Source organism: Rhodotorula toruloides (genome assembly GCF_000320785.1).
Source record: "Rhodotorula toruloides NP11 unplaced genomic scaffold Scaffold1, whole genome shotgun sequence".
NCBI lineage: Eukaryota > Fungi > Basidiomycota > Microbotryomycetes > Sporidiobolales > Sporidiobolaceae > Rhodotorula > Rhodotorula toruloides.
Window position 1 is genome coordinate 1,032,607 of NW_015622961.1, and position 18,627 is coordinate 1,051,233.

General features: G+C 61.4%; 9 protein-coding genes across 9 annotated transcripts; 4 read left to right on the forward strand and 5 right to left on the reverse strand.

The window, feature by feature from the left end:
* Positions 1–463: 463 nt before the first annotated feature.
* On the reverse strand, positions 464–2,709 carry RHTO_00423 (uncharacterized protein; the record flags this gene model as incomplete). The annotated part of the gene is made up of 9 exons (XM_016414107.1): positions 464–550; positions 616–818; positions 889–933; positions 1,015–1,072; positions 1,158–1,462; positions 1,536–1,573; positions 1,663–1,825; positions 1,917–1,980; positions 2,485–2,709. 9 exons carry the CDS (start codon positions 2,707–2,709, stop codon positions 464–466), a joined length of 1,188 nt encoding a protein of 395 aa, XP_016277114.1.
* Positions 2,710–3,777: 1,068 nt separating this feature from the next.
* Positions 3,778–4,421, forward strand: RHTO_00424 (AN1-type zinc finger protein; the record flags this gene model as incomplete). The annotated part of the gene is made up of 4 exons (XM_016414108.1): positions 3,778–3,823; positions 3,925–4,185; positions 4,252–4,307; positions 4,371–4,421. 4 exons carry the CDS (start codon positions 3,778–3,780, stop codon positions 4,419–4,421), a joined length of 414 nt encoding a protein of 137 aa, XP_016277115.1.
* A 509-nt stretch (positions 4,422–4,930) lies between these two features.
* Positions 4,931–7,037, forward strand: RHTO_00425 (aspartate aminotransferase, cytoplasmic; the record flags this gene model as incomplete). Its single annotated transcript, XM_016414109.1, has 8 exons — positions 4,931–5,018; positions 5,157–5,308; positions 5,485–5,624; positions 5,763–5,887; positions 5,951–6,204; positions 6,261–6,683; positions 6,754–6,778; positions 6,898–7,037. The coding sequence occupies 8 exons, from the start codon at positions 4,931–4,933 to the stop codon at positions 7,035–7,037; spliced, it is 1,347 nt and encodes a 448-aa protein (XP_016277116.1).
* Positions 7,038–7,227: 190 nt separating this feature from the next.
* RHTO_00426 (uncharacterized protein) lies at positions 7,228–8,154 on the reverse strand (the record flags this gene model as incomplete). The annotated part of the gene is made up of 4 exons (XM_016414110.1): positions 7,228–7,368; positions 7,422–7,553; positions 7,618–7,668; positions 7,729–8,154. 4 exons carry the CDS (start codon positions 8,152–8,154, stop codon positions 7,228–7,230), a joined length of 750 nt encoding a protein of 249 aa, XP_016277117.1.
* Positions 8,155–8,655: 501 nt separating this feature from the next.
* RHTO_00427 (oligosaccaryltransferase family protein) lies at positions 8,656–8,984 on the forward strand (the record flags this gene model as incomplete). Its single annotated transcript, XM_016414111.1, has 3 exons — positions 8,656–8,767; positions 8,800–8,861; positions 8,916–8,984. The coding sequence occupies 3 exons, from the start codon at positions 8,656–8,658 to the stop codon at positions 8,982–8,984; spliced, it is 243 nt and encodes an 80-aa protein (XP_016277118.1).
* A 133-nt stretch (positions 8,985–9,117) lies between these two features.
* RHTO_00428 (eukaryotic translation initiation factor 3 62 kda subunit) lies at positions 9,118–11,199 on the reverse strand (the record flags this gene model as incomplete). The annotated part of the gene is made up of 8 exons (XM_016414112.1): positions 9,118–9,561; positions 9,622–9,724; positions 9,787–10,120; positions 10,186–10,394; positions 10,452–10,543; positions 10,610–10,710; positions 10,771–10,898; positions 10,994–11,199. 8 exons carry the CDS (start codon positions 11,197–11,199, stop codon positions 9,118–9,120), a joined length of 1,617 nt encoding a protein of 538 aa, XP_016277119.1.
* Positions 11,200–11,305: 106 nt separating this feature from the next.
* Positions 11,306–13,807, forward strand: RHTO_00429 (mannosyl-oligosaccharide alpha-1,2-mannosidase, glycoside hydrolase family 47 protein; the record flags this gene model as incomplete). Its single annotated transcript, XM_016414113.1, has 14 exons — positions 11,306–11,593; positions 11,652–11,695; positions 11,762–11,954; positions 12,011–12,130; positions 12,182–12,276; positions 12,340–12,349; positions 12,405–12,467; positions 12,522–12,580; positions 12,642–12,875; positions 12,934–12,955; positions 13,016–13,204; positions 13,259–13,441; positions 13,501–13,638; positions 13,700–13,807. The coding sequence occupies 14 exons, from the start codon at positions 11,306–11,308 to the stop codon at positions 13,805–13,807; spliced, it is 1,746 nt and encodes a 581-aa protein (XP_016277120.1).
* Positions 13,808–13,895: 88 nt separating this feature from the next.
* Positions 13,896–15,171, reverse strand: RHTO_00430 (GPI biosynthesis protein Pig-F; the record flags this gene model as incomplete). The annotated part of the gene is made up of 5 exons (XM_016414114.1): positions 13,896–14,081; positions 14,141–14,249; positions 14,304–14,435; positions 14,491–14,576; positions 14,635–15,171. 5 exons carry the CDS (start codon positions 15,169–15,171, stop codon positions 13,896–13,898), a joined length of 1,050 nt encoding a protein of 349 aa, XP_016277121.1.
* A 198-nt stretch (positions 15,172–15,369) lies between these two features.
* RHTO_00431 (uncharacterized protein) lies at positions 15,370–18,218 on the reverse strand (the record flags this gene model as incomplete). The annotated part of the gene is made up of 11 exons (XM_016414115.1): positions 15,370–15,425; positions 15,505–15,559; positions 15,623–15,707; positions 15,769–15,874; positions 15,934–16,410; positions 16,476–16,536; positions 16,596–16,693; positions 16,753–16,840; positions 16,896–17,003; positions 17,063–17,164; positions 17,232–18,218. 11 exons carry the CDS (start codon positions 18,216–18,218, stop codon positions 15,370–15,372), a joined length of 2,223 nt encoding a protein of 740 aa, XP_016277122.1.
* Between the last annotated feature and the right edge of the window lie 409 nt (positions 18,219–18,627).

The window sequence follows — 18,627 nt, forward strand, 5'->3', positions numbered from 1 at the left end:
CAGCCGGGGCCTTCTCAAGGTCCGCGGACCCTCCGTACCAGCCGTCCCGCGCTCGCTCACCTCCTCTTACAACGTTGTCAACAAGTACGTCAATCCCCGAGCGATAGCCGACGAGACGAGCGAGACAGGCAAACCTCTCAGGCATCCGAAACGCAGGGGATATGATGAACTTGATCTTGCAAGAACGGCACTGACACAAGCGATAGCGATTGCGCCGGCGAATAGGCGCATAGGACGAAGACTATGGGTCAAGACGGTCGGGAAGAGCGAGCGAGGGCTGGCGGTAGTTGAACGATATTGCGAGTGGGTGGGGCGATGGGGGAATAAGCGAGTGCGAGGCGAGGGCGCGATTAGGGCTGGCGTGTCGAGTCGATGTAGGGATATCAATAGCTGCGGGAAGCGTGGGGACAGATCAAGCGAGAGAATCGAGGCGGAGATGCGAGGCGAGGCAGAGAGGAGGGTATTAGGCGGCCGCGACGGCCGGCTCGTCCTTCTTGGCCTCGACGTCCTTGGCGAGCTCCTCAGCGGGAGCGTCGACGGGAGCAACGACCTGCGTGGGCATCGTCGAGAGTCAGCCTCGAGCTCAGCTGAAGAAGTCAGCGAACTCGCACGCACCTCCTCCTTAGCGGCCTCAGCGACCGGGGCAGCCTCAACGTGCTCCTCCTTCTTCGGCTCCTCAACTGCGGCAGCAGCAGCAGCGGGCGCCTCCTCAACGGGAGCAGCAGCCTCGGCGGTCGAGGTCGAGGCCTCGGGGACGACGGCGGCGGGAGTCGACTCCTCAGCCGGGACGGCGGGGACGGTAGGGACGACGTCCTTCTCTGCAGGCGTCGGAGAAGGGAGAGCGTCAGCGTCGTCTGAAAGGAGCGGAAGGTAGGAAGATGGACGAACCCTTCTTCTCCTTCTTGGGCGAGCTGAGGAAGGCGCCGACCTTGGCTGTGAGCGCGCTCCGAAAACGTTAGACACGCTGCTCGACTCGCGAGACCAAGCAGAGCGCAGGAAGGAAGCGCAACGCACCCGAGAGACGGCGCGAAAGCTTGGTCAAGTCGCGCTTGGGCTTGTCCTCCGCCTTGGCCTGTTTCGTCGAAGCATTCACGTAGTCAGTCTCTGACAAGAACGATGTCGACAAGCCGACGAGAAGACAAGCTAGCAAAACGCACCGACTCGTCAACCTTGACCTCATCCTTCTTCTCCTCAGCGGCAACAACTGGCTCGACCGGCTTCTCCGCCTCAGCAAACTCCTTGCCCTGCTCCTCAGTCGGCTCGTCAACAGCCTTTCCAGCCGGCTCGACAATCTGCGGGACGGGAGCGGTGGCCGAGGCAGACGCTTCGGCCAAGGCGACCGTCTCGGGGGCGGTGGTCGTCGCGGGAGCCTCGGTAGCGACGGCGGGCTCGACGGGAGCGGCGGCGGCAGGCGCGGAAGCCTCGATGACGGGCTGGGGCTTCTCCTCCGTCGGGGTCTTGACTGCGAGGTTCGAGCGACGAGGAAAGGTCAGCTCAGGTCTGCAACGACGAGCGAGCGAGCAAGCGGTACGCACCCTTCTTCTCCTTCTTGTCGCCGAAGAACGACTTGACCCTGCACACGGGAGCGGCACAGCACACGCATGAGAGTCAGCTTCCGCCAACCTTGCCACTCAAGAGTGAGCTATTGCGCCTCGAACGCACTTGTCAAAGACACCGGGGCTCTTGGGCCTGTCGTGCTTCTCCTTCTTCTCCTTGTGCTCGTCGTCGGACGACTCCGCGGCAGCGACGGCGGGAGCAGCAGCGGGCTCCTCGGCGGCGACGACGGGGGCGACGGGCTCCTCGACGGCGGGGACGTTCTCCTTGGCTGTGCGGGGCGAACGACAAGCGTGTGTCAGCGTATCAAGGAAGGGAAGCGAGGTTGAGAAGGTGAGAAGAGGAAGAGAGAGAGGACGCACGAGTCTCCTCGACCTTGGCCGGCTCGGCAACGACCTTCTCCCTCGTCGGCGAAGTCGAGTTGCTCTGTTCCACCACGCGCAAACAGCTCGTCAGCGAAAAGAACACGGAGAACACGCTCGTGAAGAAGGGCTGTGTTTCGAACGAGGCGAAGTCTCATCTCGCTCGTTGGCGAGAGAACAGTTCCGCTTCGCCCGCAGCAAGTTTCGCAAGGACGGATGAGTGCACAGGGACCTTTAGTCCGCGTACGCTCGCAAGGTGCAGTCGTCGTGGAGAAGACGGAGAAGGACGGAAAGGCCGGCCGAAGGTTGCGGATGTCGCGTGAAAGACGTCGTCCTTCCCAGTCACGCGCCGCAGTCGTTCGCGCTCGCCACCGCTCCGACGCGCGCGCACACAACGAGAGAGCCAGCAGCGTCGACCACGGAGTGTGCACGGACACCCAAGGCGCGGACAGAGTTGCGGGGTAGGCGAGAGAAAAGGCGAGCGACGAGAGAGAAGGCGCGGGGTTGGGTGAAAGCGCGCGAGAAAAGCGTGCAGAGATCCCGTCGAACGCAAGCTCAGAGTACGCACCTTGGAGTGGAAGAGCTTGTTCTTCAGGTCCCCGAATGGCGAACGCTTCTTGTGCGCCGCCGCGGGAGCGTCGTCCTTTGCGGCGGGAGAGTCGGTCGAGGCGGGCGCGTCCGTCGTGGCGGGGGCTTCGCTGGCCTGTGCGGCGGGCGCGGCGACCTCCTCGACGGCCTTGAGCTCGTCTGCGGCGGGAACGGGGGCGGGGAGCGTGGTGACTTCGGCAGACATCTGTTCAGCGACGAGAAGGAAGGGGCATGAGCGGGGCGTGCAACGCGCGGGAGGGCGTGGGAGTGGCTCACCGTGCTCGAGGGTGTGAGTGTGGGTGTGCTGGAGTGCAGAGTGGGCTGCTCGAGTGCGAGCAGAGGGTGAGCGAGTGAGCGGGAGGAAGGAGAGCCTGTCGAGGAGTGAGCGAGTTGAGATGAGCGCGTCCGCTCAGTCCCCTCGCTTGGCCCGCGACTGCACGATAACGCTTTGCAGTCTGTGAACTCGCACGCACGAAGCTGTCCTGTCCAACGCTCGCAAGGGAATGAGTGAGCGAGCGGGAGATTTCCGTCGGGACCGGGTGAAGTAGACTGGCTCGCTCGCTCTGCTGTGCCCTGCTGCTGTGGGTCAACAAGCTAGCTGTACACTCTGCTGCATTACGGATTTACAAATCAGAATCAACAGCACGTGGAAGAAGAGAAAGGCGAGCTGGGACAGGGGTCCGCTTCCTCGACACTTGCGCGGCCTGCGACGTTGACTTCGCTCCCTTCTCCTCCTCCACGTATCGGGTTACTCCAGCTCGAAGCGCCACTCTCTCTGCTCGACTCAGCACACTCGACTCCCACCGCCTCACTCCCACGCCCGCTCCCTCACACGACCCACCCTCCTTCGTCGTCCTCGCACCGCCTCACTCAGCACCCCCCCCTTCACCCGCTCACCTCGACATCTCATACCCAGTCAACTCGTGAGTCTGATCCATCCGCTCTCGGAGGGAGTACGGGAGTTGCTCGGGTGGAAGGGGCGCGGAAGGAGGCGGGAGGGACGCGCAGTAGACCGCCACTCCTCCTCGGCGATGACGGGGCCGGAGGAGTCGCTCGACATGAAGGGAGGGAGGTCCTGTCGGAGGTACGGGCAGAGTTGCTGGGACTCGGAGAGAATGCCAGAGGAGCCGCCACGCTTGGAGAACCCGCTCGCTGACCAACCGACTCGTTGACTTGGCCTCTCGCTCCCGCCTCTTTGCCGCCCGCCCGCTCCTCTCCTTATCGCCCACGTCCCTCACCTCCCTCAGAACCACCCCACCAGCACTCCTCCAGCATGCATCTCTTCGTCCGCGACCTCTCGGGCCACTCGCTCTCGTTCGGTACGTCCGCTCGCTTGTCCGTCCCCCGTCCGTCCGTGGCTGACACTCCCTCGCTCGGTCAGACGCATCCGACGTCTCCAGCCTGCAATACGCCGTCGCAGACCGCACCGCCATCCCAGTCGAAGACCAACGCCTCGTCTTCGGTTCCTCGCAGCTCGTCTCCGGCCGAACACTCTCGTCGTACGGGATCGAAGCGGGAAACACAGTCGGCCTCGCATTGAGGTTGCGAGGAGGCGCACCGAAGAAGAGGTGTGGGTTCATGTTGACGACGACGGATAGGTGTTCCCAGGCGGCGGTGAGGATCGTGGGAGACTGTCAGTTGTGCTCGGCGTCGTTTTGCTCGAGGCACAGGCTGGCGGAGGGTGCGTTGCGACGTTTACCTCCTTGAAGTTTGAATGGTTTTACTGACGCTGTTGTGCGCGGCGCAGACCACTCGTGTCCGAAACTGTCGATGTGCCGAGAGGAGGCGTTTGAGCGCAACAAGGTGCGTCTCCCCTTCTCCTCCTCTTGAGCCAGCTCGCTGACTCACTCGCGCTCACGCTCGCAGGCCCGCCTCGAAGCCGACGCCACGCACACCGAGAAGCTCGCGCGCGTCTAGACGACCCACCAGCACTCGGTCGCCGATTCCCCCGCTCACGCTCTCGCTTCGACCACGCACTCGCAAAGATACCCCCCATTGCCCCCTCACAGACTCGACCTGCCTGACACACATACACTGCATCTCGCGCCCTTCGTCCCTTGTTGCTTTCGCCCTCCCTCTCCCTCGCTGTAACCCTCGTCCCTCGTGCTCGCCCCGACTCCGCCTGTTGTTCTCACCCACTCACACAGATCGCTAGCTAGACCTAGTCCGTTTGCAATAGTCCGCTCGAGTAGACTTGGACGAGGGAGAGTGACGAGTGGATCCGGCTACTTTGTGCGAGATTGCCGAGGCTGACTTTCCCTTGGTCGTGTGAACTGGTTCAAGTTCCTCACTCTGCTACTTCGTGCGAGTACGACAGCACACGACAGACTTGCTGCACACTCCGCACGACAGCTCCTCTCTCCACGCAACCCCCCGCACTCTCCGACTCAACAGGAGATCACTCGGAATCGACAACCAGCGAAACGATGGCGTCCTCGTCTTCTGCTCCCGCCAAACGCTTGAGCCAAGTCGTCAGCCACATGGCGTCCCCTTCCACCTCGGGCAGCGCAGACGGTGAGTCTCCTCGCTACCGAGGGAAGGGCCATCCCGGTCCTCGTCTCCTTGCGGGGTCGGCCTCGCCCTCTCCCTCCCTCTCTCACCCTCACACAACCCCACTAACCCGCCCAATCGTGCCCACGATGCAACTCCCAGTCTTCCACTCGACACCCTACGCACCACCCGACGCCATCTTTGCCCTCACGGCAGGCTACCAGCAGGACAAGTTCGACAAGAAGGTCAACCTCGGCGTCGGAGCCTACCGCGACAACGAGGGGAAACCGTTCGTCTTGCCCGTTGTCAGGAAGGTGAGTGGCGCTTTGTTGGGCGGATCCGAGCGCGTCGGGAGGACGGGGGAGGGAGGAGGACGCGTCGGAGGGGAGAGAGGGGTGGAGGCGTCGGGACTTTCGCTCGCTCAACGGGGACTGGGGGTGGCCGAGCGTGGAGTGCACGGTGTACTGACGCTGTGCACGCACGCACGCAGGCCAAGCAGATCCTCGCGAGCGACGACTCGATCGACCACGAATACCTCCCCATCGCCGGCCTGCCCTCGTTCGTTTCTGCGACTTCAAAGCTCATCTTCGGTGCGGACAGTCGCGCAATCAAGGAGGACAGGGTCGTGACGTGCGTCTCTCCTCTTCCCTCGACTTTCACGCGGTGGTCAAGCGCAAGAGGTCGGATCCCGGCCTCCCATCCCGGTCGACGCGCGGGTCTGCTTTCGCGGACAGCCGTCGGCTTACACCTTGCTGTGCGTCTTCGCAGGATCCAGACGATTTCCGGGACAGGCGCGAATCACTACGGCGGAGCGTTCCTGCAGAGGTTTTACGAGCCGTGGCTGGGGAAGAGCAAGGAGGAGAAGAAGATCTACGTCTCGAATCCGACATGGGGTGCGTGCCGCGTCCCTCTCTCTCTCCAGGACATCGAGCTGACATCCATGAGTGAACCCACAGCGAATCACAAAGCGATCTTCAACAGCGTCGGCTTGACCCCCGTCGACTACCCCTACTACGACTCGTCGACGATCGGACTCGCCCTCTCCTCCTTCCTCGACTTTCTTCGAACAGCGCCAGCACAGTCCGTCATCCTCCTCCATGCGTGCGCGCACAACCCGACTGGAGTCGACCCGACGAGGGACGAGTGGAAGGAGATTGCCAAGATCTTCAAGGAGAAGGGTCACTTTGCTTTCTTCGACTGCGCGTATCAGGTGCGTCGAGCCTGTTCGAATGCGAGCGACTGCGGGCTGACGAGCTGGGCGCGCAGGGCTTCGCATCGGGCGACCTCGACAACGATGCCTGGGCGGTCCGACACTTTGTCTCCGAGTCGATCCCCCTGCTCGTCTGCCAGTCCTACGCCAAGAACGCCGGTCTGTACGGCGAGCGCATCGGCGCACTCAACATCGTCGCCTCCCACGCAGGCGACGTCGAAGGCGGTGCGGCGCGAATCAAGTCCCAGCTGCTCATCCTCCAGCGTCAGGAGATCTCGAACCCTCCGACGTTCGGAGCGCGGATCGTCTCGCTCATCTTGAATGACGAGAAGCTCTTCGCCGAGTGGAAGGAGGACATCGAGACGATGGCGCATCGGATCATTGCGATGAGGGAGCGGTTGCATGCGTTGCTTGTCGACAAGTACAAGACGCCGGCGCCGGGCCCGAACGGGTGGGACCATGTTGTCAAGCAGATTGGCGTGAGTTGCCGCGCGTGTTCTCGTCCCGAGTCGAGGGCGTGCGAGCTGACCTTGTCCTCGCCTTTCGCAGATGTTTACCTTCACCGGCCTGAATCGTGCGTCTTGCCTCCCTTGCGAGGTTCTCCATTCATCGCTTCGCCCCGCTCTCGACGGAGCTACCTCATTCAACCCGCTTCCCCGGAGACTGACACCTCCCCTCACCTCTCACAAACAGCCACGCAATGCAAAGCCATGGTCGAGAAAGGCCACATCTACATGACCGCCAACGGACGAATCAGTATGGCGGGCATCAACGACAAGAACGTCGAGTGGGTCGCCGAGTGCATCGACAAGGCGATTCGCGGACAGCTTTGAGCGTACGGTTTCCGCTTTTTCGTGTTCGTGGTAGTACCCCCACCCTGTGACTGCTTTGATTCCCTCTGAGATCCACTACGCAATCAGTACCGCTTCGAAACAGAACGCTTGGATGAGGGAGTAGTCGGACAGTTAGCAAAGAGAAGGTCCCGCCTCTTCCTCCCGCTCCCCATCTCCTTCCTGACATCCTTCAGAACCCGGCGCGGGCAAAGGCGCGCTGCGAGATGCCGTAGATCGCTTGCTGGCGGTGCGAGAGGCGGCGGTGCGACACCGCAAGCGAATGGAGCGAAGACTCGTGAGGAAGGCGAGGGTTGCCGTTCTTGTTGATGCCCTGGAGGAGGAGCGGTAAGTTTCAGCGTGGCATTGAGAGGCGGAAATACACACCTGACTGGCAAGAGCCGCGCGAAGCGCGAAACTAGCGTCGCTCTCGTACTGCTTCCTCCGACCAGCATCGGGGACAGGGCGCTTTTCCGCCGCCGATGCAGACTTGTCAACAATCTGCAAAGGTTCCCCGGGCTGCGTGCGGAGCGTTCAGCAATGCTCAATGAGACATACCGCACCGAGAAGCGACGGGACGAACCTCCAGGGCGCGAGCGATAACAGGGAATGCTTTGGCATCAGTCAAGGGCGGCTGGATGTGTAGCTTTGTCAGTACTGCAGTCACTTCCTTTGATCATCAGCAGGGACCCACCAGCGACTTCGGCGAAGGATACATCCCCCGGTTTCTCTTGACATGGGAAAGCCAGCCGTCCAGCTCAGCGATGGCCTCCGGCCGCTCGTCCACGTCCGAGTTTGTGAAAACTCGTGTGAAGAGGCGCTTGAAGTCCCTTGAGGTCATCGTGGCATTGCGTAGCGGAGCATACCACTCGTGGAACTCGGTATCGGCCTCTCTGAGTGCTCCCGTACGCGCATGCCTGCTTGCCGCCCGCTGGTCCGCTGAAGCTGTTTCTGAGCGGGTGAGAACTGGGGTCCTGTCTCTGGCGATGTCGCGGAAGCAATCCTTCAACTCCTTGACGACGAATTCGAACTGGGCGTAGAAGGGGTTGGCACCTTGTCCAGTCGGTCGTAGATGCGCCGGCTCAAGTGACCAGTCGCGATGATATGGGCGAGGCGGCATCGTGGATTAGCGAAAAGCGGGTTGGTGAAGGAGGTAGAGCTGGACACGGGGTGGACACGCTCTGCGAGACAGGAGGTCGCGAGAGCCGGCAAGTCCGCGGATGGCTGTCTGAAGCAGTGAATACGGACTTCGTGCAACCCCTCGCCTCCAAGTAGCCAAGATAAGGACATGGCGCACTTGAAGCCGCGACGAGCGAGCCCTGAGCGGGTAGGCAGGAGTTGCGAGGGAGGGGAAGTGCTGCAACGGGGGCGACATGGTCATCATCGCGGCGGTATGACAGGCCAGTCAGAAGCAGACAGCGCGAGAGCGTTGAGAGGCCGGAGGCAAGGAGGAGGGAGCGAGTGAGGGTCGACCCGCTTACAGCTCGTCAACAACGCTGAGCGAGCCTGCTGAGCATCTCCAGCGCCCGAAGACATCCCTTAAGCCCGCCTGCGACCCGCCTCACTCGTCCCAGTTTCCCTCACCCTCCTCCCGCTCCTCATCAGTTCACACTCGCCGACCATGTCTCCCATCTCCGACACGCTCCTTACCACGCTCGCAAACGGGTTCGGCACACTTGCAGTGGTCGGTATCGTCGTCTATCAGTTCCTCGAGATCAACGCGAAGCGGGAGCGTGAGCGGCTGGCCGCCGAGATGCGGGCGCAGTAAGCGGGGTGAAAGGGAGTGACTGGCAGGGCATTTCATGCGAACGAACTACGCGTCTCAATGTGCGCTTGGATGGCTCCCTATCCTTTCGTGCCAGTGCTGACGCTCTCCACCAGCAAGACCGCCTCGCCTTCGCCTCACCCGTCAAAACCAGCAGCAAGACGACGCAAGATACCCAGCAGTAGTTGCAACGATACCCTCATTGGAGTGGAGCGGAACAGGGTTGCAGGGGGAGCAGAAATCGAGGAGATTGGATGTTCACCGTTGCCTGACTCGCCCGACAAAGTTGAGATACGGCACTCTTTCGTTGCGACGCAATCATAGCGGTGCTACACCGTCTACCGCCGCACTCAGCTCGACCTGCATCGCTTCTACGTGGCCGCCTGCATCTGCTGGACTGCCGCTCCCTTCGCCGCCAGCTTCTGCGCCGTCCACCTTCGCCCGCTTGGTCTCCGGCTCCTTCTCGCTCGCGCTCACACTCGTTGCCCGACTGTCTCCGTTCTCCTGCTCAGTCGCCGATCCCGCCACAACAGCCGCAGCGCTTCGCTTCTTCCCTCTTCGTCCGCCAATCCCCACAGCCTGCGCATCCGCATTCTCGAGCACCCGGATCATGCTCAAGATATAGCCGCCGTGCGACATCCCTTGCATTTCGGGATGTGTTCGGCCGGGCAGGACTTGGTATTGTCGCAGGAACGGCTCCGTGATGGTAGGGGAGATGATGGCGGGGTGGTTGCGGAGGGCAAGGTTGGCGGAGAAGAGGAGCTGTCGGAGGATAGAGAGGTCAGCAAACTCGAGCTGGCAAGGCAAGAGGCGGGTACGCACCTGGACATTCTGGGAGTAGACGACGATCGGTGCTGAGCCACCGATGCTGGGTAGTAGTCGCTCGATAACCGATAGAGGCTCGTATTCGCTCGCAATGAGAACGCTGTGCAACAAGCCAAGTGTCAGCGGTCACGCGGAGCCGAAAGGAAGCGAGCGAGAGCCTACCCGTCGAACCCGCCTCGGAAGTACTCGTCCCTCGCGTCCTGCACCTTCTGAAACGTCGCCTTCCGCTTCCGCAGCTTATGCAGCTCGCGCGTATTCCGCTTCGGCGCGCTCCCTTCCTTTCCCTTGCCCTTCGCAGCCTCCGTTTCCCGCTCCTTCTCCTTGTCGAGTTCGGCTAGCTCGAGTGGCAGGTCTGGCGGCGACCAGGACTCGTCTGTCGCGGCCCAGTGGATGGACGTGATGGGCGCGATGTCGGAGGGGGAGAAGTTGAAATGCTCGAGGAGATGCAGGTCGGGAGGAGAGTCGGCGTCGTTGATGACGCAGATGCGCCCGTCGCCTGCCAGACAACACCCCGTCAGAACAAGCGGCACGCGAAAGGGAAGCTGCAGCTTGAGGGCGCACCTCCCATCCGTTCCACCGCTGCCGCAACGAGCAATCCACCGATGTCTTCGACGACTAGCAGCCGACTGCCAGGCCGCACGTTCGCCATGGCGAGCATGTTGGCGAGCGTGTCTGGTCGGAGTTCGCGCGTCTTTGAAGGCTGCTTCTCGAAGTGGTACTGGGCGATCATGTGAACGGTCGGCTCGAGCGGCGTGAACATCTGGAGGTACCTGCGGGAATGGCGCATGTCAGGCAGGTACGCTCGACACGATCATGCAGCGACGCACTTTGCCTCCTTCTTCTTCATGTACTTCTCCTTGCTGTACTCCGTCTTCAGCTCATAGGTCTTATGCTCCTCGATCTGCTTCTGGATGATCTCCTGCGAAAGACAGAGCAAGAAGTCAATATCGAGGACAAATCGTACGGTTTTGCCTCTGGAACACACCCTTCCGCTGAGCCCGCTCTCCTTCAAGGCCTTGATGTCGACGAACGAGAGAGCCTGGGCGCCTGACGACGTGATAAACTCGTTGTTCGCCTCCGTCTCCTCTGCAGCACAAGCTCGTATCAGCATCTTATCACTTTGCGGCGTCTCTCAAGCGAACGCACCGATCTCGTTGAGCGTGACCTGGACCGTCGAGAGCTTCCCCTCCTCCGAGATCTCGTACGTGTGCCCGTACGCTCGCCCGACCAGCTCGTGCCCTTTAAAGCTGCCGTATTTGCCAAGCGAGATGGTCCTGCGGGCCCCAGAAGGAGTCAGTCGTCCGTCACTTGGCTTCATCAGTTCAGCGAGCTCGAGGGGGAGAGATGGGCGACATCGAGTCGAACGCACCCGTTTGGCTGGATCTTGACCGGCTTGATGATGCCAGAGGGCAATTTGAGAAGCACATTGTCCCCCTGGCGGATGTAGGCGCGGGACGGCGTCTCCTTTGACAGTGAGGAGGAAGGGCGTAGTTTGGCAGACTCTGTGGCAGCTGGCGCCGGTGCAGCCTGTTCAGTCGCAGTCGCAGTAGTCCGTAACTGCTCTGCTTCAGCCATCGTAGCAAAAGACGAGCGGTGTGAACAGCGAACGACACCAACCTCGACTGCGCTCGCTTCCTCCGCCTCACACCCTCTCGCTTCGACTTCAGCTGGACTGAGTGCGATGGCGAAAAGGAAGGACGCCACGAAGACGGTCAAGCCAGCAGCGGCGCCAGCTCCTTCACCGTCGAGCAATCCTCGCATCCCACCTCCCCGTTCAAAGCCCAGCCCGCTACGCACCTTCATCCTCCTGATACGCATAGCGTCATGCTGCTTCGCCCTCTACGTCTTGTGGAAGCGGATGCACCCGCCGAAGGCGGAAACGGATCTCGCGGAGGACGACAAGCGGATCTGGTTCGAGGATATCGAGGTGGACGAGGTTAGGCAACAGGCTGTTCTTGAGGCTTTCAAGGTGCGTCACAGCTTGCGTACTCGTCAGGAAATCGAGCTGATGGCAGAGTTCCCTGTAGCATTCGTACTCGGCCTACGAGCGGGATGCGTTCGGCTTTGACGAGTTCGTTTTTGTCCTCCCGCTCCTGAATCCTCTGTTCCAGCTCATTGATGTGTGTTGAACGCACAGCTATCATCCCATATCGCACCGCGGTTCCAATATGTCGCCTGCTGGACCTGTCGGCTACTTCGTGATCGACTCGCTCGACTCGCTCCTCCTGACAAACTCGACCAAGGAGTACAAGCGGGCTCGAGACTGGGTCGAGAAGCTCAGCTTCGACCTCGACGACAAGTACCACACCTTTGAGGCGAGCTTTCCCTCGGTGTACACCCCTTGCTGCCCGCAGACTCGGCTAACTCGCTTGCGCTTCCCTCGCAGATCACGATCCGCGTCCTTGGCGGTCTTCTTTCAGCCTACCATCTTTCCGGCGAGTCGGACCGGATGCTCCTCGACAAGGCCGTCGACCTCGCAGACCGACTTCTGCCTGCGTTCGACACCGTACGTCTTCCTTCCTTCGCTCCGCAGCATGTGCTGACCTCTCCGTCGTAGCCGTCCGGTCTGCCGCTCAGCTTCGTCAACCTGAAGACGCGCCAAGGTATCGCGGACAAGGACAACCGTGGCTGGACGAGCGTTGCGGAAGCAGGGTGAGCCGGATCGTGCGAGGATCTCCTCGAGGAGCGAAGCTGACCTCGCTTGTCGTCTCGCAGCACTCTCCAGGTCCGCATGATTGTACGCAGCTACCTCTCCATGCGCTGACCCTTTCAGGACACAGCTCGAGTTCAAGTACCTCTCGCATCTCACCGGCAAGAAGGTCTACTGGCAGAAGGTGGAAAAGGTGAGCTTCGTGCTCTCTTGATGACAGCAATGTGCTCACCGTCGGCCCTCGCAGGTCATGGATGTCATCCGCGAGCAGCCGAACAAGGACGGCCTGGTCCCGATCTTCATGCGGTGCGTACTACGCCTCTTACACTCTTCCGCGGCCGATTCCGCTCACACAGCGCAATTGTAGGCCTGACACCGGAAGCTTCGTCTTCTCCGACATCCGCCTCGGCTCGCGCGGCGACTCGTACTACGAGTACCTGTCGAAGCAGTACTTCCAGACGAACCGTACCGAGCCAGTCTACCTCGACATGCACAACGAGGCGATGGGCGGCATCAAGAAGCTCTTGCTGAAGAAGAGCGCGACCAAGGGCCTGATGTATGTCAGCGAGTTGCTACCGAGGCGGAAGGCGGAGGGTACCTTGTCAGTTCTCACTCGTCTACCCGTTGTTCAGCATCGTCGCTGACTTTGATACCTGCAGCGAGATGGTCGACACTCCTAAAGCGCGTGAGGCCTGATGACTTGCCAGCGAACGCGACTAACACTTATTCACACGTTCGCAGCAAGACCACCTCGTCTGCTTCCTCGGCGCGACTTTCCTGCTCGGCGCCAGCAACAGCAACACCTTGCCTCTCCCGCCGGACGAATTGACATTCTCCGAGTCGCAACTCGATGACTGGGTCGCCGGCAAGGGTTTGATCCGGACATGCGTCGACACCTACACAAGCAGCAAGACTGGTCTCGCGCCCGAGGTACGCCTCGAGTACCTTGCTGGGGAGCGCACAGGCTAATGCACGTCTCCTCAGATTGTCAACTTCTACCTTCGCGCGGCCGATGCGAAAGCCGCCGGCCGCGACTGGTTCATCAACTCGCGCAAGCTGACCTACCCCGAACCGCCTATCGATGCTCGCAACATTCTTCGACCGGAGACGGCGGAGAGTTTGTTCGTTGCCTACCGCGTGACGGGCGACCCTATGTATCGCTCCTGGGTGCGTGTCCTTCACTCCCTCCACGCGCAGGTAGGATGCTCACCCAGCTTCTTGCGCAGGGATGGACGATCTTCCAGGCGTTCGAGAAGCACTGTAAGCTGCCCGCTGGCGGATATGCTTCGATCCGCGACGTAGATGCGCTCCCCGTCCAGCACGAGGACCGGATGGAGACCTTCTGGCTGTCCGAGACACTCAAGGTCGGCCTTCGCTCAACCGCAGCACTCGAAGCGACGTACTGACACTCTTGCTGCTTCCCAGTACCTCTATCTGCTCTTCTCCGACAAGAACCTCCTCCCGCTCGACCGCTACGTCTTTTCAACCGAAGCGCACCCGCTTCCCGTCTTCACTCCCACTCGCTTCCGGTAGATCAGCGCAGATTAGATGCAAAGCAAGGAGCGGTCCTCCTCCAGCTCCTCGGTCGCGCTGTCACATCGATAGAGTGTATTCGCAGGTCCTACTTGATCTTCCGCGTCTCCTTCATTCCGCCTGTCTTCCGCTGCATCCCCTCATTCTCCTTCGCCTCCTGCAAGACATCGACAGCCGCCTCGAGCGTCTTCCGCCATGCGACCACCGCAAAGCCGACCAAAGAACCGATTGCGTGGCCTGCGAGTGCTCCGACGGTGGGCGTGACGGGCCATTTCTGCTTACTCGCATCATCAGCGGATGTCACAATCCAGAAGGAATCGGGGAAAGGCGCACCTGCCAAGGTCGGTCCCAGTCGAGAGGGATGGGGAACGCGCCAGTCCATGCGCCGACGAGGGTGCCGACGGCTGGTGCGATGAGGACCAGCTCGAGGTTGTCACTCGGGCTGTTTGCGAACCAGTCAGCACATGACCAGGTCAGGATGAATGGGTGTACTCACGAAAGGGAAGAGACGAGTCGAAGCCAGGCAAAGCGGCCGTTCGTCGTCGCAACGGGCGGCAGAGCGATGGACAGGGGAAGGACTGCTAGAACGGCGAGGAGAAGGGCGAGGAGGAAGGTGTGCGTGACGTTGCTGCGCGAAGGATGAGCATTAGCGAAGTATGAGAAGGTGTGAGGAACTGCCTCACCTCGTCAGAGGTGCGCCGAGCAGAACGATCGCGCCGTGCAAGGTGAGTGTTGCGCCGAGCGTGATCATGACCGCTTGAGGAACGAACTGCGAGTCAAGACGTATTAGACTCGGAAGAGGACCTCGAGGGAACGAAGAGCCTCACCCGCGTGTCGATCGAAGCGAACGCAGACTGCCCGTCTGCGCGCTTCTTGAAGAGTCGTTGGTGCGGCGCCTCGCCCTTCAGCGCATTGTCCCAGAGCTTGCCCAAACTTCCCCGGAAGGACTTGCTCTCCGTTCTCGTCGTGACCTGCGTGTCCGCCTTCGCCCCCACATCCTTGTTGGCTTTCTCCGCTTCAAGCCTGCAGCTCCGCGCCCAGTATCCGAACCATCCCTGAATTATCGCCAACAATCCGCAGAGGAGGGGGAGCGTTGAGAGGGGATCCCGGATGAGGGAGGCGACGAAGCGAGTTGGCGCCGGAATGGAGACGTCGGGCAGGGTCACGCTGGACGAGGTTACGCAGGAGAAGAGTACGGCGACGAGTTGCAGCGGCAGGCGGGGCAGGAAGTGAGCGAAGGGGAGGGGATCCCGAGGATGCGATGAAGATGGGGAGGGAGTTGGAGGCGCTTTGCCGGACGCAGAGCTGGTCGACGCAATCTGAGACGGAGTCGCAGCAGCGCTAACCTTCTTCCTAGCGGCCATGGTGAGGATGGCGAGAAGTTGCGAGCGGTCCAACTCCAAGGGGGTCCCTCGAGACCTCGGACCAAGTCTATCGCTCGCAGCGTGCTCTCTTACGCAGCGCAAAGAACGGCGAACAGTATGCGATGACGGTAAACACCCCTCGACAAGCGCGCCACACCCGTACGACCGTACAACAAGCGTTCTCTTCCTTCCCTCCGTTCAAGCGTCTGCAGGCAACTCGCCCACGCGTTTGAGCTTGAGCTTGTAGTTGCTGACTGTGAAGGCGAGTCAGACAGGGTCATCAGTGCCTGTATCGGAGAGCTGAGCGGATCGCGGAGGCAGAGAAGGACGCACTCTCCCTCGAGATCTGATTCGAAGTCATCATGTCCTGCGGCCAGAGGTTGATGATCTGCCAGAATCCACCCGTTCAGCATCCGTACTAGATGAGAGAGCTGTGAGTGGGTGAACGCACGCGCTGGTACAACTGCTTGCGAGCGTTCTTGACCGAGTGCGGCTTCTCGCGGTTGACCTCGCGTGTCGTTGCCTTCTCGAGTGACCTGTGGACAGGCAAACCTGTCAGCATCGGACAAGCACCTTCGCACGGGGAGCATCACGCACTGCTTCTCGCTTATGAGCTCCGACTTCTTATCCTCGAGCTCGGAGACCTTGTACAGCGCTTCGCGCATCTGTTCATTGAAGCGGAAGCGCCACTTCGGTTCGGCCTCTGCGGAAGAATACATTTTAGCCGGAGGGACAGGCTCGAAGGGGAGGAAGCGAACTCACGGCCCTTCTCGTCATCGTCGTCCTTACCCGGCGCAGGTGAACCTTCGGTGCACTCGGCTACGGCGATGAGTGGCGTCGTGATCGCGGGCGAGCCGCCGAAGCCGGGCGTACCAGGCGTTGGTTCGGGCGTCCGCCTCAACAGGTTCGTCGCCGCCGACCCTCCACCCTCCGCTTGCTGCTTCTCCCACTCGGCGCGCTTCCGCTCAAATTCGAGGCGCTGTGCATCGTAGGACTGGTCGATGCCGTCCTGGATGACCGAGAGGAGCTCGTCCTGCTGCGTAGTCATGTCGAGGATGCGCTTGTGGAACACCTCCCTCTTGATGAGTTTTTTCATCGTAAACAGGTTGTAAGGAAAGATCTTGGGCATCTCGGCGAAGAAGTCGTCGTCGTACTCCTCAAGGTCGAGCGCGTGGTAGGCGACCGACGTGAGCAGCTCCTTGAGGTGCTGCGGAAACTTGTTCTTGATGATCCACGGTTCTGCGCGACGACGAGCGCGTCAGCTCGCTTGCTTGGAACGGTGAGTCGAGCGGAAAACCTCGCACCCTTCTTCGACTCCCGCTTGAGCATGTCGAGATCTTCCTGCAGCTCGGGCGAGAACTCGCCCTGTACATGTGACGGCAAGTCAGTCGGCGCGCGCTTTGCGAGGCTGAAACGTTACTGACCTTCTTGCGAACCTTCTTTGGCGGTTGAGCTGCTGCGCCGAAGGGCGGGACGGACGCGCCTGACTCGCTTGGTCCTGCGGACGCGTCGGCGTCGTGCACTGTAACGCTCGCAATCCCGTCAGCTCGTGGTCCAGATTAGTTCAATCGGCGAGCGCACCAGGCTTGCCGTCCGCGCCGACCACAACCTTGTGCGTCGACTTCCGTCTCGTCGTCGCCACGGGTACGGGATTGCCATTCTCGTCGAGCTGGGATAGGGGTGCCATGAGGAATATGAGAGCGAGAAGGAGGGGTCGAACGCACCTTCGGCTTGTTCTTCGAACCCTTGACCCGCCCGCGACGGGGCGCGACCTCGACCGGACCAGCGCAGACGAAGTAACCCTCGCGCTTCGGGCGGGCGTAGAAGCGAGGCTGAGAAAGTTGGGGTCAGCTCTTGCTCGAGATGAGGGAGAGGCAGGTCGTAAAGTTACCTCGTACAGGGCGACCTCTGAGTCGTCGACGAAGGGATCGTTTGTATCGTAGCCGCCGAAGCGACCGAGAACGGCGTTGGGTCCGCGCTTGCGACGTTTCTTCTGCGAACAGGATAGATGATTCAGTCAAGACGAACCAGAAGCAGTCGGAATCGCAGGAACCACGCACCGGAGGCCCATTCTCTCCCGCTTCTCCCGCCTCTGCAGCTCCAGGCGTACCCTTGTCGTCCGCTTTCTCCTTGCCCTTCTTCCTCCGTCCACCTTGTCCATCACTCTCGCTGCCCTCGTCATCGTCACCGCCCTCCTTCTTCGGCTCGTCCTTGATGAAGCCCGCGTCTTTCGCGAGCTGGACGATGTTGAACTCGGGCGCAACATCGTCCTTGCGCGGCGGAAGGGCGATCTCAAGACGGATCGTAGGACGAGGCTCTTTGGGCGCGAGCGGCGGAGGCGTAGGCGTCCGCTGCTGGCGCCTGCGTCGCTTCTTCTTCTCCTTCGGCTCGCCCTCGGCACCTTCCTTCCCTTCTCCATCCTTCATCTCGGCATCGCCACCAGTGTCGTCACCCTCACGAGCCTTCTTGGGAGACTTGGCCTTCGCCGCGCCGCCGTCTGCCATCTCGACATCCTCCCCGCCTTCGTGCCTCTCGCTGGTCGTCGAACTCGAGTCGTCGTCCGAGTCGTCTTCCTCGCTGTCCTCGTCGTCCTCCTCGTTCTCCGTAGCGCCGACCTTGGGAGTCTCGTCTCCCTCTCCAGCTTCCGAACCTTCTTCTCCCTCGTCAGACCCAGAGCCTTCTCCCTCGTCCGAGCCAGACGCCTCGTCCTCGTCCGCCGCCGCTGCAGCTCCTCCGCCCTCATAGTCCTCGTCCTCCTCGCTGTCCGAGTCCACGACGAGGATCTCGTTGCCCTTCGAGTCGAACCCGAGACTCTGCCTCGCCTTGCCGGTGCCGCCGCTCGACTCGCGCTTCGGGAGAGCCGGCTTGGGCGGTGCAGAACCGTTCTTCCTGTTCGCTGGTGCAGGCGACGAGGCCACAGACGACGATTCTGCGGCGTTTTCGGCGAGAGCCTTTGATTCCAAGCGACCCAGCCACGACGAGCGTGCAGCCTCTGCGTCGCGTTCGGCGAATGGGTCGCCGTCTGGATGGGTCTCTGGCAGGGGCATGTCGCACTAGCAAGCCGTCCGAGAGCGAGGAAGCGGGAGAGCCTTGAGTTGCGGAGGGCAAGCCAGTCGCGTCGGGGGTTGCGCGACGACAACACCGCGCTGCTCAGCTGGACAAGCTGCTTGCCAGTTCAAGCAAACCTACAGATGGTCTCTTTGCTCTCCCGTGACGCGCCAGATTCTTCCACGGCGCGCTCTCTCGAATCGCCCAACTTCATCGCTTGTGGGGGAAACAGACAAATCTCGGGTCTACAGCAGTGCCGCGGGCTTCCAGGTGTCGCACACCGAGCAAGAGGGCTGCTCACACGGGCCTGGTACGCCCAGCTGCTCGCCGCCTGTCCCCGGAATGTCCGCGGAGACTCCTACCTCGCTTCATCTCCCTCGCTCCTCCCGCCCGCTGCGTACCGAGTTT